This window comes from Larus michahellis, chromosome 13, assembly GCF_964199755.1.
Source record: "Larus michahellis chromosome 13, bLarMic1.1, whole genome shotgun sequence".
Taxonomy (NCBI): Eukaryota; Metazoa; Chordata; class Aves; order Charadriiformes; family Laridae; genus Larus; species Larus michahellis.
Window position 1 is genome coordinate 12,772,587 of NC_133908.1, and position 19,160 is coordinate 12,791,746.

Below are 19,160 nucleotides of genomic sequence, written 5' to 3' on the forward strand. Positions count from 1 at the left end.
CGGAGCTTCGGGGCAGCAGGAAAAGGCAGTGGGGCTGCAGAGAGAAGGGCCTCAGGAGGCTCATGTGCTGCTCTCTCCATTCCGCATGCAAACTAGATGTTCCTACAAGTTTCATCACGAAAAAAAAATAGGAAAAGGGCAGCTGCTGCTCCTTCTCTCCCTCCACTGATCAAAAAACCCGCAAAAAGGGGCATAAAATGCGTCTCTGAACCTCTGATCACCAACCGTAGCGAGATCAGCAGGTCTTTCCTTCCGGCCACCACGGCGCGGCAGGAACCTTTCCACCTCCACCACGGTGCCGTGGGACTTCCTTCACCCCGAGCAGCTGGGGGGACATGAGCCACCCCAGGGGAATGCAGCCAAGCAGAACACGCAGCCCAGAATAGGCGCCTGTGTCACTAAAACTGCATTCGAGGAGAGAAAAAACAAGTCACGGAGGCAAAAGGTGTGACACGGTGACACACGGAATGGTTGTTGAAGTCATGGTGGCAGGGACAGGTCAATGCATTCCTCTAGATACAAGTCAAATAAAAATGGGTTCCATCTGTGCGCCATTATTCACCCGATCAATAAAAGACACGCAGGTTACTGTTCTACAAGGAGGGAGAAAAATTATAGAGCTATGAAGAAAACCCACAAATGTGATTTAAAGGGTGAAAGTTAAGTTTTTGAGAAAGCCTTTAACAGGCAATCTCTGACACCTTATCTAATGAGCTCATCAAAATTTGCCAAGAGGTGGTTTGATTAATTAGCTTTAGAGGAAGGGAAAAAAAAAAGCCTTCGGAGTAGAAAAAAGGTTCTTGGATTTGTCAGAGAAATACATGAAACCCCCAAATCAATGGCTGGGGACTGCCCAGAAGATGTACGTTTGTCAAAAAAGTTCAGCTCGCTCCAGAAGTGAAGGGACACTCATGCGCTAAGGGGGACGCCAGAACAGAGCTGGTGGTTTATGGGAGCTGGGGACTTCAGTGGCAGCAGCTCCTTCTTCCTAACCAGACTCCACCAAGCACCCGCCGTCCACCACCGCAGCTGTTCTGGAACAGGCTGAACAACCCACCTCCTTTGACTACTAAAAATCTCGCAGTATGTTCCACAAGGCATGCGAGAGGAGGCAGCGGATGAAGGGATATGGACCAACGGGGCACTCTGGCCAAGGCTGAGAGCCGACTGCCCAGAGCTGGCATCACACCTCGTCCATCACCTCCAACTGAATCCGCTTCAGGTGGCGTACGCCAAGCCTTGCTACCGGGACAGACAGCAGTGGTAAAGTCTACTCAATTTCCCTTCTTTACCAAGAATTTACAGTTCTTTAATTAAAAAACAGAGGAAATCTGTCTTTTCCTCAGCCAGGACCCTCTCAAGTCCGTGGTCCCAACACAGCAGGACTTGTACTCAAGGCAAACCCCACTCAAAACACGGAACAATAAACATGAGCGTAGATGAGCGAGTCCTCCCACGCACATGTACCTCTGGGAACCGCTGCCGCCCTGACCACAGGGCTGTGAAAACCAGAAGTTCAGATACCGGCGTCTTCTGTCGCTGAACTGCAGCGTCCTGACTTGCCTGAGAGCTCTGCATGGAGCGCTCTGGTAGCTTCATGCCTGCGCCCACCCCCTCTGGTGGGAGGGTGCCTGTATTTAAGGGCAATATGTGCATTAAAGCTCCAGAAGCAGGTGTGGATCCAACACTCCTGTTTAAAAAACGTACCTCCAGTGCCTGCGGCTTAGACAAATCCAAACCAAGAAGTTGTGGGTTTCCAGAACAATTTATTTATCTGTCAGCTCCTCTGATAGCAGTAGTGTATATGTTGTGATAAACTGACACTGAGAAGATTTAACAATTTCTTCATTTAATAAGTGATTTTCACTACATGGTATTGTACACTGTTATCTGTTCAAAAAAAGATTAACAGTTTTTAAAAAACAAGATTCTGTGAGAGATTTATATAAACCGGTGATCAAGATCAACGCCTCTGGTTGGCTTATCAAGCTATTTTCTACGTTTCTTTGTAGAACAAAGTCCTTCGGCTAAACCGCATGAGCCCATTCAGGCAGATCTAGAACCATCTCCGTAACTCCCATCTTTCTGACACTGGCTGCCACAGGACCGATGCCCCTGTAAAACGGTTCACTTGATCCAAACATACGGAAACTGTACAAAAATGTGTTTACTTTTGCCAGGAATAGAATAAACAGCACAGCATTTCTACTTGCTATTTCAAGTCAGGACTTCCTTTTGTCTCCAGGAGGAAGGCGTGAATGGAAAGCCCTGCCAACTCTGCGTGGTGGGTCATGTACGAACAGTTTTCTAAGCGAACTTTGGCTTCAGGAAAGACACAAACACTTAAAATAATGGCTTTAATTGTCATTTGAAGTATACGGAGGGGGATGTGTGTCTGAATTAAATATACATCATACCAGTGATGCTGGCAAGTTGAAGGTTATTTCTAATGTTGACAGCAATAAAACTAACGTGTACATGACAAGACATTAAGAGAAAAGCAATCCCTTTAAAACAAAATTTAACGTAAAAAAAGTTCACAGTGGTTTGTATAAACAGTATGTGATTTCTGACAGTAACAAATTTCTACTCTCACAGCACACTAGTGCCCTCTTTAGATCCTAAAGAAGAAAAACAAGCATTTACACTACTCATTGTACAGATTCAGAAAGTCAGTTGTACAATTACCCATAATGACAGGATAAGATGCTGTGGAGTGTACAGCTGTAACACCAACGAAAGGGAAGTTTAAAACTCTTTTCCTGGGAGAAAAGTCTTTCATTCGCTGTTACAACCAGCAAATGCCATTCATCAAATCAAAAGGAAAACCACAAACACATTATCTATTTTGAGCAAGCTGAACAGTACACATTACAGTTTTAAAAATGGAGGTTATATACTATAATACAAGTCCCAACAAGGCAGCGCCAAAGTGACTATTTCTTTGCTTGTTTTGTGATCATACCCCTGGGAGGCGTTACGGGTCTGCTGGAATTGGGCTTCTTTTTCTCTGCCGGTTTCAAAATCTGAAAAGATAGTGCGGTCACTGAGCAAGAAGTTTTAGCTTTCTTACAAACAAGCAATTAATTCACTAGTAAAGGCATTATACAGGTCAGCTGGACAAGTCATAAATGTGCCAATAAATAAATGTTTCCTACTCACAGCTACAACAGAACTTAGAGTAGCTGATCTGAGAGCCCGTGGCAATGGACACAGGCTGACAGCTTTGCTGGGATGATTTAATTGCAGGGTAAAACAGTTCATCTACTCACACCAGCAAGGGCTTACCACATTTTTGAAGACATGAGTGCAAGCACAGCCCTGTCTACATGTGGTATCTGTAAAGATCTATTTGACACAAGCATTACGGTTTTGTAACAGTAAAGGATCAATTCAAATTAGAGCAAATTTAAGTGTGACTGCACTACGTAGGAGGTAAAATCTTCAGATACCATACCTGAAAAGAGCACATTAGAGTTTCATCCACACTCATCATGGCACCTGCATTATCAAACTCTCCACAGTAATTTGGGGCAGAAAAGAGAGTTACCAATTGCCTTTTTGCAAAAAACTCATATCCATCTTCAACAACCTTTAGAGAGAAAAGCAGAAATATTAGACTGGACAACTTCTTTCTGCCAAGATGTAAAGCAGCTTTAACAGAACCAGCAGTTAAAAAACTGTCTACAACTAAGGAACACGAGTTCCTAACTTTTATACCACAACAGGAAGACCACTGCAGGATCCAGTTCAGCAACAGAGTCCATGAGCAATAAGAAAACCAGGATTCTGCTAGGCTCAAGACAATCTTGTTCAGGAATCAGAGACTCAGTTTATGTGTGTTAAGGGAAAAAATGTTCATTACAAGGGTTGTTAAACATTGGGACAAGTTGTTCAGAGCCAGTGAAACCTCAATCCTTGCATATATTTAAAACTTGGCTGGAGAAGACCCTCAGCCAGTCAGGCTTACACCGGTTTGTCCTGTGTTGAGTACATGTGTGTAGGGTTGGAACAGATGACCACCTCAGGTCCCTCTGAACCTGAATTATTCTATGGTTTAATGTACAAAATTAAGATACCTGATGAGCTCTACATATGAGATCCAAATCATGTTTATGGAGAAACTTAGCAACCACTTCAGCACCAAAAGTGAAGGACACTCCTCTGTCATTTTCACCCCATCCTAAGACATCCTTGTCCGGGTCAGACCACAAGAGATCACAAAGTAGACCTTGATCTGGTACATCAGTGGGGCGCATAATTCGTCTTATTTGTTCCATTGACTGAAGGTCTGGTGACAAACCTGTTCAGAGTTAAGACACAGACAGTTCACATTTTAGTCCAACTTTGCTCTGCAAGACTGAGGTATTAATTCAAGACCAAAATAATTTGCATTCAAACTGATTCACCATTGCAATTTTACGTCATTCAGTGGCAATGTTAACTGACATTTTCTTAATCCAGCATTTGTTTTAAAGCTTTTGTAACAGAAGACAAGTCACTTTCTGTAAGATTTACTAGAAGCAAGATAAGCAAAGCTATTTCCACATTTTAGAGGATTACAATAATCTCACTGTAATATTTTGCAAATGTCTGTTAAAAGAGCTGCTAAGTAAGAGAGGCATTAATACTAGAAATCACAGGATATGTTTATTTTAACGATCAGGCCTAGCAAGATGAAATACAGCATCAAACAGACCCCATACTATTTTTCACTGATACGTCTCCCTGGGCAACTGTAATTACTTGCAAGTGATAAAGCATTTAAGGTGCAATATGTATTTTATTACTTTGAAAAGTTGCATGAAGCGGCATCACATAGCATAACAGAGCCAATTGCTACAAATGGAACTCCAAACTCACCAGGTTGAACGGGGCTTTGAGCAACCTGATCTAGTGAAAGATGTCCCTGCCCACGGCAGTGTGGATTCTACTAAATGATCTTTAAAGGTGCCTTTCAACCCAAACCATTCTATGATTCTATGAAAATGCACATTTTCAGAATGTTCGTAAAACTCCTAGTCATGTAAGTCTAAAAAAACCTACAAGGATTTTTTACTCAAAAGGAGATGCTATTAAATATGCCTTTTGGTATAAAAGGGAAAGCAGATTATTTTATCTGAAGTTACAAAACTACCAGCTCAATGATTCACAAACCTGACACTAATCAAGCTCAACCCTATCTTATACTTGACCCAAGTCAGAGAAAAATCCCTGAAGTTTTGAAGCTTCAGAAACATAAACATGAAATTGCCATGACTGATACTAGGGTATTACAGTTTCTCAAATATCAACTACAGAACTGTTACTTACCCCCATGACAGCAGAATATTTTCTCATCCACAATAGCTGCAATTGGTAAACAGTTAAAACAGTCTGTGAAGGTTTTCCACAGCTTAATGTTGTATCTCCTCTTACCTAGAAGACATTTTGGAGAAAAAACAGTCAATATACTTTTCTAACACAGCTACAACCAACCTAATATGGCTGCCCTAAGTTTACTAAGACTTGCAACAAGTTAGCATTAAAGCCTACACACAATTTGTCTTCTCTGATATCCACTAATACACTTTATTGCTTCTACGAAAGTTGCAATGGTCTCCTTCAGTGTGGCAGGGTGCTCTGAAGCGGCTCTGAGGATAGCCCAAGTCTGTTCAACAGAACGACATTCCACTGTTGACAGCCAGACTCTTCAGTCCCAACTTTGCTTTGGAAAATTACCCCTTGGAGAATTTGATCCATTTCAGAACACCCTGCCATTTGCTGGTTTTTTTTTCAGGGGAAGAGAGCAATTCTTGGAAAGCACATTTTCTTGAAACGTCTGCTAGTTCTTTGCCACCTAAAGTCTCTCTACGCAAAGAAACAGGACTGAAAAATGAAACTGCTACAGTTTTACTTTCACAGGGACTCTTCCAACAGATATGAACCCTGAACATATTTGTGATATATGACTAAGCCTGTGATTAATCTCTGAGGAGTCAACTCTGAAATACCACCCATCTTTATTTCCTCACCGAAGGAGAGCAAGACATGGCAAGTACATCTTGTAAGCTACAAGCCAAGTATGGCCCATAACACAAGTTGTGAGAATGCTTCAATGCACAATTAGTTTAACAATTTAATCTCCTCTACATTACCTGGATTTATTAAGTCACATCTTTTGAAACATGAACATACACTTCTACTTCACAGCTAAATTACTTGTTATATCAGGGTAATGTCTACATACAGTCTCTGTCACAATAGACCTTAATGCACTCTGCAGTGACAGAGCTGGTACGTTAACTGCATAGCAACATTTGTACAAATGGAGTGCTCGTGATGCCAAATACATATAAGCACATTTCTTCATTAAAAGGCTGACGCACTGGTTCAAGTAACAACTTCTGCAGCTGAAGCCACCTACTGGAAGAGCAAGTATCTGGTGCTCAATCCAAGCATGCATCACACTGAAGGCTTCACACATGCTTTGCCCCATTTAGCAAAGGAAATATTGGTTTTGGACAAAACTAGCACACAACACAGCAGTACTGCATCCAGAGAAGGGCAAAGTCTTTTTTTTAACATTACAAAGTTACCGACTGCAAGCAGCGTTAACATAACCACAGTAAAGATCAGCCCATTCTCCATGTTAAGTTATAACACAAGCATGTGTCATCATCATCCCTCACATGAAAGAAACAGAGGTGAACTTTTGTAGAGCACATCAAGTAAAATTCTCTCATCTCTCATTAGATGACCGTATCTTAAGAACTTCAACAATATGTACTGGTGAGAACTGTTAGTTAACATAGCAGCCAATAAATAAAATTACCCACTTGCATGCTGCTTTGTACTGTGAGGACTGGACTCCAATAGGATTAGGGAAAGGACACGTTTCCCTTAGCACAACAGGCTAAGGGCCCCCCTGAAGTGCCCAAAGGGAACTGCAAGTTAGGAAAGAACCATTAACACCACAACACTAGCACCTCCTACCCTGCCTTCCCAAACCAAAGATGCACACATCATCACTACTACTTACATTCATCATAAAACCCATAAATTCTATTGATGCTGGCACATTCATGGTTCCCTCTGAGGAGGAAAAAATTCTCTGGATATTTAATTTTGTAGGCCAATAGAAGACAAATTGTTTCTAAAGACTGTTTTCCTCTGTCAACATAATCACCAAGGAACAGGTAGTTGCTTTCTGGTGGAAAACCTCCATATTCAAAGAGCCGAAGCAAGTCATAGTACTGTCCATGGATGTCACCTGTAAACAGTATTCAGAAGCAACATATAAGTGACTCTTTGCTACATTCTTTGATTGAATCTAGAGAAAGAACAAATACATGACACTTCAGAAAAAAAAAAAGCTTGCAGTTAGATACTGCACACAACACAATTAAAAATTACAGTTTATCTTATATAAAATGATCACATTCTGAAGTTTGACACCTATGCAACGTAATGGTTAACTGCACTAAGATGAAGTATGTAGCTACTTAAAAATATTCATACGCGTCTAAAACAAAATCAAGATTTCAAGAAACCAAGTGCATGTTCAAATGAAAATCTGACATCCAGTTAAATCCTTTACTTGACTAGTAATGGCTGTGAGATCAGGAACCTTTACCTCATGGTTGGTATTTCCACACAACATTACTAATACTGATGGAAAACTGACCACCTGGGGAACTTGCTTTCCTTTGTACTATCTCTGGTGCATTCTTGACACAGCTAGTAATTCAAATTCTAGCAGTGAGGTTGTACAAAAATGAAACTGGCATTTCTGTCCTTGATTTAAATCATGGATTTGTTTCTGACAAGCAGAACACTAAATCATGGTTTTAGACTACCAATGTTATAAATACTGAACAAGCTACTTCAATTTGAAGTAAATCCTCAATGTTAGAGTACGATAAGATACTGTTTGCTGGAAGCTTTTTAAAGTGCATTTATTGAGGCTTTTATTTTGACATTCTTCATTCTTTTAGCATAACTACATGTGTATGTGTGTGTGCAAAATGAGCACCACTGTGTACAAGTACAGTGAAACCAAACTAGAAGGTAATTCCCAGAAACAGTACAGAAATCTAAGTTTCCAGAAGGGATTTTAAAATATTGTCAAACCACTGTTCAACTCTGAATAGCAGCTACAATAAACTACTGTAGTTCTCCTTTGCTTCCCCTTGTTTAGTCATGACTAGGACAAACATTATTTCATTGATACAAAAACTCCTTTCCAAAGCTTCATGTGAATCTCCTTCCCAAGAGGCCTGGTGAAACTGGACCAGTTACTTTTTGTGTTTGGATTATTTTGGTCCCCACTCCAATTCCTATGTTTTTTACCTTTTCCTCAACTCCTCCACCCTAAGCATGCAGCAGGGTTTTATCTTCCCTTTGTTTATTAGTTCCACTATTAATAAGTGACAGGAGCATCTGGCATTTGTCCTCTGCTTAAGGTCTGCATTTACCTGGCACCCCTGTCCCCCCAGGCATCAAATCATAATCTCAGTACTCACCACATATTTTCAGTGGAGCTTCAAGTTCTAGTAGAATAGGCTGACTCAGAAAGATTTCTCTGGATTTCAAGCACAGTCCTCTAATTTCATTCTCTTGAAGTTGAACATTTTTGCCTGGTTTTGATCCTCGCACTGTCAGGAGGAGTCAGAAGTCAGTTATCAAAATCAACAACATCCCCAATGTTATTTTAAGAGCCTGACTAAATGCCACTGTAATACAGAATGAGAAGATAACAGGGTAGTATCAGTCTGCTGAGGTGAAACTGCACTGCCATGTTACCAGAGAAAGGGTAGCGTGTTCTGTTTCAGTTGTATGTTACTTTCATTTAACAGAACTCATGGCTCTACACTTCCCCCGTTAAATGACACATTTTAAATAGCATCAGTTTAGTCCTATTTAATTATAAAACCTACCTTGGACAATGTGATTATATATATGTATTATTATTTTATTTTTTTAAAGTGAAGCAGTTATACACTTGTTCTCTGGAAAGCTGTGTGAACTTGAGAAAAGAGAAGTCTCCTATTTAATCATCAATATCATAGCTCATATGTGCAAGCTTCCAGAAAACTACCATATAACCTTGCCTAAGACAGTATCTAAACAAACAAGACTACAGTACCAATAAATACTGTACTGCCCCATTCTAGACTGCAGTTAGCAAACATGGAAGAAAAACAAGCATATGATTAGGTCAGAACTATACATAAAGAAACATTTTTGGATCACAATGACAAAACTTGTCTTCTTATCATTGCCTTTGAGTACAGCAAGACAAGCTAGTAGTAGATCTACCTCCCAGCCTCAGACCTCAGAACTTTAGCCTCAGATGCCTGGAAACAGCCTGACAACACTTCCAGAAACAAAATCACTACACTGGTAACATTGCCTAGTCAGGTGACCTACTGCGTGCAACCCATATGGTATTGAGACTGAAGAATATACGCTCTTATCCAAAAAGGCTTGGTCTTTACATCCAAAAAACACAAGCAACAAGCTCCACATCCTTTCAAACACAAGAACCTATGCAATATTACCTTCCTGAATTTCTAAATCACCTTTTAGATAGCATTTCAGTCTAATGCCCTTGACACTGTTTAACCTCAGAGTGAGATATCTGGAAGGTACAGATGACTCTAATCTCTGTACTGTCACTGTGGGCCTTGCACTACATGAAATCAAGAAGTGAGAACTGCAGTAGGAAAACACTGGCGGGGGGGCAGGCAGGGGGCATGTTTTAGAAAAAGTAAGAACGAAACCAGTTGTCTTCCAAAGGGATTACAGTTTCTCATTAGCACAGAACTTTCCTACTTTTGTACAAGCCTCTGATCAAGAGTAGAGAACATTGCTCAGTCAGCATGCATCTTATCTAGATCGAGAATAAAATGGTTGTATAATACCCATCCATAAAATCAAGCGTCATTGGACACAATCTCTACCAGCACTTACAGTGTTACAACCAAAACAATTCTACCCTTCATACTGACTCCCGGAGACCCTAGTCATGGTGGCACAGGCTGCCCTACAGAATCACTGACAAGACCCTAAACCACACGACTTTTCCTCAAGCAAGCTTCAAAATTAAACTTTAGTTCAAATTACAATGTATACCGACAGTGACATTAAGTTAATTGTAGGTCAAAAGTCACGGCTTTAATAATGTTATCTTTCAAGCAATACATGCTTCTTTATTATTCACTGCCTATGTATTATCACTCAAAGCTGACATTACACAGCAACACTGGGAATTACCACTAAACTTCATGTCTTCCATTAAAATATTCAAAGTAATGAAGCATATAAATGAAAGTTAAATCTTTGTCACTGCAGTTTATCAGGCATGAAGCTTTTCATCCATACAGTAATTTTCCAAACACTCCTGAGCAATGAGCAAGTTACTCAAAATGCCAAATATCCAGAAGCAATAAAGAACAGAAATTCACAGTATAAAGTGATCAGCTGGCTGAATTATAAATGTTAAATTTTCCCCTACAATTCAACTTTGTTTTTGAGATAATACAATATACTTGCATTTAGTTTTCTGAGAAGCCAAAAGAAATAATCTAACTTTCCATGATACGGTCTGGTTAGAAATTGCTAAAACCAAACTCTGTATCTCACATCCATAAATTAAGAAGCATAAAAATTATACAGACTACGTAATGCACTGAGTCACTAAAGCTCATGAATAAAGCATATGCATTCGTTTTTGCTGAGGATTAAATGAAAATCTGAAAACTGACTGTTTCAGATACAAATTTCCTATGTTTCTCCAATATACTTTCATTGAACCAGTATAATCTTCATGCAGTCTTAGTCATCTGCTTGTAGAAAACCCTGACAAGATCAAATAATGCTCTGATGCAATTCACAAATTCACTATCACAGATACCAGAAGGATGAAAGAAGAATAGGACAATTTGATTCAGTTCTGTAGCATGGTGCCTTGCCAATGACATTTTGACCACTTTCATCCAACATGGAATTGGCACAGAAGAAAGGAGAGTGTTCAATTTCTTCTAACATTGACCTACATATCCTGAAAAGCTGGGAAAAATATTTTTGGCTTCAGAAGAATCAAGTATGCAGAAGTGCATGCTGGTTTGAGGAATCTATATTTTTAGTGCAAGGATTTTGTCATCCACAATGAAAGCGCTGGCAAGGAAATGCAGGATGCTCAGTCTGAATGACTTCTTAAAAGATTTCTCCGAGTCTTCAAGTTACTTAGTCCACTAAGAAAGGCAAAAATAATACCCTATGAAAAAATATGTGGTGTTTACAGTTTCTTTTCTCTGCTTTGGACAAAAACAAGGCAGCTTGTAGAGATCACAGTACAATACTAATTGGCAGCTTGGTCATAAAGTCAAAAGAGCAGCTCAATAGTACTGTACATGCACATTTGTTCTTTCAATGCATAAAAAATAGCCTCTCTCAGAAATGACAGTGTGGAACTGACAGTGGAACACGCTAAAGATTAATCAGGTGAAGAAAAAAGTCAGCCCATTTCAAATAATATTTTATTTATGTCTTGTCTCAACATATTGCTGTGCTATTTCCAGACAGTAATATATTCCTATCCTCTTTCAGGCAGAGATGCTCCTGTTCTTAAAAATCATTTTTCGAGAGCTTGAATTTCAATGTCCAGTCTGGGTAGTCTTCTAACAAGTAAAATCTTCTCCACTGCACAAGTATGAGAAGTTTTGGAAAAATAAGCTCTCCACTGGATGGAAAGGACTACAGAAATGATCCCTCCCTGGAGCCTGTATGATCTCTGAAGAGATACCGACTTGAACATCGGTTCCAACTAGGAAAATTAACGTTGCTTTCCAAGTCAAGAAGGAAAACTGCTGGAAAGCAACAACAGATACCAACTCTAAAATGAAGGTGCACTATTAAGAGAGGTGAGCACAGTACGACAGCCGCCCAGCGGGGGCGGGGGGGAGGAAGTAAAAGGAAGAGCAAGAACTTCATGGCACCCCTGTCATTTTGGTGCAAGCAAACAGAGCTAGAACAAAGCTTAGCTGCAGCTGCCAGGAGTCAAAACACCACCTGACACCCAGGACAACTTTTATACATTTCTTTGCGAAGGGTAAGTGGGTCAAGAACTGTGGGATCTAGAACGTAACAATCAGACGACCACATGCATGTACAGTACAACAGGCTTCTATACCACTTCCCATCACTAGCATTCCTCAATGCTCAGTTTGGTGCCACACAATCCTTTACCTATGCTATTACAGAACTGGGTATTACCTCATTCAAGGTTCATATGAAAGGGACAGATACTTAGGAATGGATCCAAAAATAGCAGAATATTAAAAAATACTAGAAATTTCAGTGATCCAAACACCTCATTTTCCTCCAATATTGCATTAAAAGAAGAGGCAGAAATTGCTGTCAAGTGAAGTGGCTAGAATCAAGTTCTTGTACAGAAAATGTTTTAAAGAAAATAGTCTATCAGCAGGTCAGTTCATTTTTTGGCTTATTAAACATTCCCCCAGTTTTACCATATTTTACATTCAGATGTCTGCAGTCCTAGAGACATTTCCAGAAATACTGCAGGTTGTTTTTAATCTTGTTTTTAGCAGTTCCTGATGACAGTTTCACATTCAGTTTTGCACCATAGGCACAAAGGGAATAAATAACTTGAAAGTGGTTGATATAAAAAAGGTTTTACTTTACTGCAGGCATTACCAACTTTGATCAGATCATTTCAAATTCAAAATTGAAACTGAAAAGCAACTCCTCAGTGCCCAAGCCTCTAAAAAGAAGTTGTTTTAGTCTACTTTTTAGTACAACAAAAGTTCACAACAGCACTATCAAACAGAAGATTCTGCATGACTGCAAAATTTTCATCCTGTAACATACTTCCACACTGGAGAGAGCTTCATAGCAACAGGTACTCACGCTGATCACTAATACTCAGAGATGACAAATTCCTCCACTTCACTGACTGGGCAACAGACACGGAATTTAACCGACTTATTTGGATCCACCGCAGTGATAGGAATCTAATCCTCATCTTCCAAATGGAGAACTATTTCCCATTATTAGAAACTGCTGCAACACAGCAGGAAACAATTAACATTAAGCTGCACAAACTATGGAAAATTATATGGTCTGAGGTCAAAAAGTGCTGCTTGTCTATTAAAAACTTTATGGTAGTATCCCAACTCATCAACAAGTGAAATCTAACCACATTTCAGATTAACATCTGTGAGAATCAGACACAGACATATCTCAGTATATGAAGCTAAACAGAAAGCAAGCCTTCAGACTCATCATTGCTGTATTTAGCAGGAAATGTAAAAAAAAAAATCCGAACCCTGCATTTGCAAGAAATAGTCTTCTCTAATGTCAGCATTAGTTTATCCATACTCTTTGACTCAACTATTTTTAATAACTCTTTCCCCATTTAAAGCAAATTAGAGAGAATATCTCCTTGACAGCTATACAACAGGCTTTACCGGGAATAGAAATCTGTGGGTGTACAAACAGGAAAGTTTGAGGATTTGGAGTCTTTTTGCTGATTTTAGCGCACTAACCAGGATTTCAGCTTTCAGAATGGCTACCACCATTCTAGCCTCACATGGCTTTATCCAAAGTAGCCTCCATTCATTACTTAGTTTTCTGTTAATAGCGTTTGCAGAGGCTGCAGCACAGAAAAGATTTTGAAAAATGTAATTCAACTTGGGTTCCACATAGGTATGTTGAAATTGTGTTATTTTACCCTGTTATTTATCATTACCATGGTAAGACTAGTACATTTCAATCTTGTTTTCTAGATATGTTACTATGAGCTCCATTTTCAAACCAGACCCTACTTAATCTGTGAAAAACTGCCAACGTGCTAGATGAAGGAAACGGATAAGTTGCTTAAGTTATAGGGAGAACATCTGACATGACACGGAAAGGAAGCCATGCTCACACCCAGGGAATCTCAGGATTTGTCACTCATTCTTTGCCTGGTGCTGAGCAGGAACGCTGCCATTTCCTGGAACCCTTTCCATGACCGTGCCACTGATTTTTCATCTTACGGGGAGCTTTTCTAGCATCTTCTTTTCTACTGGCAGTTTTGGCTTAGCAGACATGCTCAGCCGCAAGCTCAGAACCACGAAGTTAGTGCCTACAATACTCCTCCTAGGAGAGTAATTCACTCTCAGGTTTGCCCCTTCTTACTCCTCAGTAAAGTGAGTTAGTTCCATAAATATTTGAGCCTTTATCCACTATCAGGGACACTTACGAAATATTTCAATGCTGTCATTTACTATACTTTAGAAGCCTTATTCTTGTGAAAATTATTGTTAGTACAGTTACTAAAAGTGGCAAAATTAGAGAACTTGTACTCATGAAATTGTTCCTAGCAGAACAAAACCCCAGTAGTAAAGAAAGTAACAAATATAAATTCAATTACAGCAAAAAAAAAATCAGTATGTTCAATGTTTTCACTGTAAGTCCTTCTAAGGCTGAGAATAATGTTACCGAAAAATGATCTTTTTTTCCTGACATTTCAATGCCAAATGGCTCTGTACTATAAACATTTGGAGCAAGACAGACTCTTCAAATATTTACCTTAGAATGAGAAGCTGAATATGTACTTCCAGGCCTTTTAAAGTTCAAAATAATAGTTTCAGCTAACTAGCCTAATCTGGGTGGAAGAGCATCTGGGGGACAAGTAAGAATAATGTAATTTGATCAGAGAAGTCAATACAGAAAGCAAGTAAAAACCCCCTCACAAATACATTATTAATGCCCTATATTAAGAACAAAAGCAAGAGTAACTTATTATTCACCCTTGAACCACTTCACCTCAACCATTAGAATAAATTCACTAATGGCGTAGAGCTCTCTTGGTCCCTTCCAACAGTGCAATGCTAAGGCATATTATAAAACACAAATACCTGCTTAACCATATTTTCTCACTGATTTGAAATATTTCGCCACATATCTCCTTAATACTTGCATTTATTACCTTTAAAAGGGGATAACGCCCCCTGTTACATCATTTGCACTTTACTAGCAAAATCACCTGAAGTTAACTGTTACAAAAATATGTAAGTATACAGTTTAAAGACAGCTGTAATCAAATAACAAATTTCTCTAAAAATCAAAGCTTGCACAAAGATTTGGGCAACTCAGTTTGAGTAATCTGATTATTAAAACAGGTTTTGCAGTGTTTTCATGCTTGAGTATGATTTTAATCTGTGTGCAACCTTGTCTGAAAAGGTTATCACTTGAAACAGAGTTCTGGTACAGGCACACCAGACTTTGTATAACTAACACTATGCAGTTGTTCTACGAGAACCACACCAAAAAATAATTTCTTTTTTTGCTCCAAATCTAAATAGGATGAGAATCCTTACACATACTTCAGATATTTTTTTCCCCTCCATGCAGATCTCCACCTTGGAAGTTCAGTCCAGTCACCTATGTAGCCAGACTGTAGTAATTTCAGGGAAAGGATGAGTCTCTCCAAAGAGAATGGCATTTACACAGTAATTCACACAATTTAGCACTCAATCAAAAATGCATGTTTGCTAAAATGACATATCATTTTGCCCTTTCTGGAAAAAAAAATAAAAATGACAGAATGCCACAAAGGTCAATCATTACTCTGTCTGGCAAAGATGTTTATAATAGGCATTTAATAAGCAACGAAAAAGCACTAGCATAGGTTACTAACACTGGTAATTGTTTTAAATATTTAAAAGACAATCATTGCCTCAAGGAATCCAAAATCCCAGCTGAAATGTCAATAAAGGAAAAAATTTAATTTCAGTTCTGGCAGCTGATGCAACCTCAGGTAACATCTTTAGTTGCATGAACCATCTCTGAAGAGATCTTGTCAGAAAGCTTTCTGAAGTCTGATTTATGAACTCCCATCTCCTCCAAACGTATAATACAGATATAAGCTGGGTAAGAATGTAACATAGTGACAGAGTACATCTTACTACTTTTTGAAACTTTAAACAAGAGAAATAATTCAAATATCTTTCCAGGATTATCTTATTCCATGTCTTTGATATTAAGAACTTAGACTTTGAGAAAATTGCCCTAATTACACTAGGGGAAATCAAGTAAGAATTGTAACTAACACCTGCAATAAAACGGGGCATACATTAATATGACACCAAACGTATGAATACAGGAGCTGACATCTACAAATTGTACTACTAGAGTTTCAGGAAAATCGTGGTCTAAATTTATGAAGGGAAGCCTTTAAATAATTTAAACCAGGGCAGTTTAAATTCGTAACAGGCAAAACCCAAAACGGATCAGAGGAAAAGCCCTATTTACTTTTACTTATTCCAGTTCAATAATCCCGTAATACATCTACAGGATTTTTAACTCCAAATCATTTCTGGAGTAGCTGTATCGTTCCTCTGCCTGACCTTTTGCTATCCAAGTCATTACACAAGCAAAATCTCGTAAGAAGGAAAGGGTGTAATATAGCTGGAACACATTTCTTCACCATTTCTCTCAGCAACATCTCAGATGACTTTGTGCCAAATGGAAAAAAGTTAAATCCCCGACCAAGCTCTTCAAGCCTAAGTCCAGATGAGATGCCCACCCTGACATATGTGAAATGAGGCTGGATCAGGCTAGCTTCCTTCTCTGAATAATTATGATTTTCCTTGATGCCTGCAAGAAAATTTGCCATTGACTACTTCTTAGCCTTTTGCCCTAAGAAAGATAAATCGATAATTCTAGTCCAGTCCCGACCCCTGCAACTGAAGGCATGATGCCGAAGACACCCCCTGCAACTTTCAAGTCCTCCTTTGATTTAGAAACTCCCATGCAACTCTCTTCAATCCAAAGCACTGACAACACAAGACAATAAGCCCCTCCACAAACTGTCTGAAACGCCAAAACCCAACCCTTTATTCGCACCTAAAAAGACACCATATGTTACGAATTAAGAGCCAAAGTCCTACAGTAGCATTAATGCAAGCAGCCCATCAAAGCTAAAACCACGGTATCCTGAAAGCCATGCAAGTCTCCTCCCGACTTTCTGAAAAGCTGCCTCAACAGACTCTTTAAACACGCTAGGTCTTATTTCCAGAGCCCTACGACTACCCAGCCAAGCACAGACCTCATGTGCACGTGTGGAAGGCAAGACAACACCCCAGGGTTTTTTTTAACACTTTCTTACGAAAATAACACTAAATTAAGCATCTCCTTAGAGCTGCAGGGGAGGAGAAGGAGGGCAGCCGGCTGGTCCCAACGCCGCACCGGGAGCTCAGAGGGGATCGGAGGCCAGGAAGGGCTCGGAAACACATGGTCTGAGGGACAAGTTGGGGCTGAAGGCCAGAGCCGCCCGGGGCGACGGCGGAGACGAGCCCCAGGAAGACAAAGCGCCTCGGCGCCCCTCCATTTTGGTCCCCCCCCGACCCCACCGGGCGGGCAGGACGCGGTGCATCCCCCGCGGCGGTGGCTGAGGTGGGACCACGAAGGCGCCGCATGGACGGGCTCCCGGGCACCGGCCCGGCCGCCACCCACCCCACGGCCACCCGCCCCATGCCTTCCCGGACCCTCACCCTCCAGCAGCCGTTGGATGATGCTGTCGATGTTGAGCTTGTCTATATCCGCCATCGCCTCTCAGTGGCCCGGCGGACCCCTCCCCGCGGCTCCCCTCCCTCCGCTCGCTGCTTGAACGGCCCGACTTCTCTCCTCGTTCTGTCTCGTTTTTCCCCTTCCTTCTCTCCTCCCCACTCTCCTTCTTCCCTCTCTCTCTTCCCCCCCCGCCCCCCCCTCGACCGCCGGTCTCAGCAGAGACCCAGCACTGAACAAAATGGCCGCCGTCTCCTCATCGAGCTCGCCCGGCGCACGGATACTACGAGCGCGACGCGGCTCACCGGAAACCCTTTATAGGCCGGGCGGGAAGAGCGGGGCGGGGAACTCACTGCCTCCGTCCCGCGCTCGCGGGATGCTTCCGCTCACGGGAGGTGAAATAGTGCGGCGGTGCCGCCTCCCGGTGTCGGAGCTGTCACAAGGCCCGGGCTCCGTCCGTTGAAACCTGGCCGCGAGCTGGGCTAGCGGGCCGTTTGGCTTCCGCCGATGGCGGGAGGCGGTGGCTGGGGACGGGCTTCTGTCTGTGTTGCCTCCTCATAGGACCCGCTCAGAGGCTCTGTTGCCACGACCCGTGAGGCGGCAGCTCGGTGTGAGGCAGTGGGCATGAGGGGTGTGCTTCCCCTCTGTGTAATGGCTGCTTCCCCAGGCCTAAAACAGGGTGAATGACACCAAAATGACACCTGCAGCTGCAACCTCCCTTGCAGGGTGCTGTGGCCTGTGGGGAGGAAGGCCTGTGTGGCGTGTGGGGCCATGCTGCTTGTGAGGTGACCAGGGGAAGGCGGTGGCCCCTTCCAGCTCCCTGCAGGCCCCAGCCTGTGCGACATGGGCCCGCAGGAGACCGATGGACTGCCACTCGGTGCTCACCACGCTCGGTCAGAGCGTGCCCCAGTGCGCGGTCGCTGCTGGGCTGTGAGCTCCTGTCCCCGCTCCTTCTCTGGAGTTTCTGCAGCCTGAGCAAGGCCTTTAGCTCCCGAGCAAATCCTGTCTCTGCCCCCACGAATAAGTAACAAACGTACAGCTCTGAAATCCTTACGGATGAAGAAATTAGCCTACCCTTTCCAGAGCATCTTGCTATTTTATTTCACACTTCTGCTATTATTCTATCTGTAGCTACAGCTTGGCTACAAGCAAATGAGGTTCTGCCCGTAAATTGGCTTGCATTTGCAAGGGAGATGGGCTGTGCGGGCCTTTCCCGCTGTTCAGCTTGCATCTGTGATTAAATATTCTTTAATTGCTTTATTTACTCGTGCTTTAATTTGCAGGGGTGGCTCTGTCGACCTCTCTCCTCCTCCTCTCCCTTCCCCGTATGAATTGCTCCCACTATGCATCCCGGATTCCTCCTGCCGACAGTTATACAATATTCATAACAGCTTATTACCCTGGTGGGGCCAGAGCAGAGTTCGGGTATGTGAGGGCGATAAAGTGAAGGACTTGCAGTCTCAGCACACCTTCGATCTGGCGGGAGGAAGGAGATAAGAGGACGCAGAGTCTACCCAAAGCGCAGGTGCGCCTGTTGCAAAACACAGCTTCAACGCTCCACTTCCCTGAGCAAACGCGTATCGTAATGAGCACGCCCAAGCCGA

At 41.7% G+C, this 19,160-nt stretch overlaps 1 protein-coding gene across 1 annotated transcript; it reads right to left on the minus strand.

Moving 5' to 3' along the window:
* Positions 1-1,832: 1,832 nt before the first annotated feature.
* On the minus strand, positions 1,833-17,843 carry PPP1CC (protein phosphatase 1 catalytic subunit gamma). Its single transcript, XM_074606314.1, has 7 exons — positions 17,544-17,843; positions 8,505-8,636; positions 7,022-7,252; positions 5,314-5,418; positions 4,080-4,303; positions 3,458-3,592; positions 1,833-3,026 (listed from the first exon to the last, which is right to left on the minus strand). The coding sequence occupies exons 1-7, from the start codon at positions 17,596-17,598 to the stop codon at positions 2,937-2,939; spliced, it is 972 nt and encodes a 323-aa protein (XP_074462415.1). The 5' UTR covers positions 17,599-17,843; the 3' UTR covers positions 1,833-2,936.
* Between the last annotated feature and the right edge of the window lie 1,317 nt (positions 17,844-19,160).

Coding starts and splice junctions, on each gene's coding strand:
- PPP1CC (XM_074606314.1), bottom strand. CDS start 17,598: ATGGCGGATATAGACAAGCTCAACATCGACAGCATCATCCAACGGCTG. Junction 5,419..7,021: donor TTATGGGTTTTATGATGAAT/GTAAGTAGTAGT, acceptor AATGTCTTCTAG/GTAAGAGGAGATACAACATT. Junction 3,027..3,457: donor CTCTAATGTGCTCTTTTCAG/GTATGGTATCTG, acceptor CTATCTTTTCAG/ATTTTGAAACCGGCAGAGAA.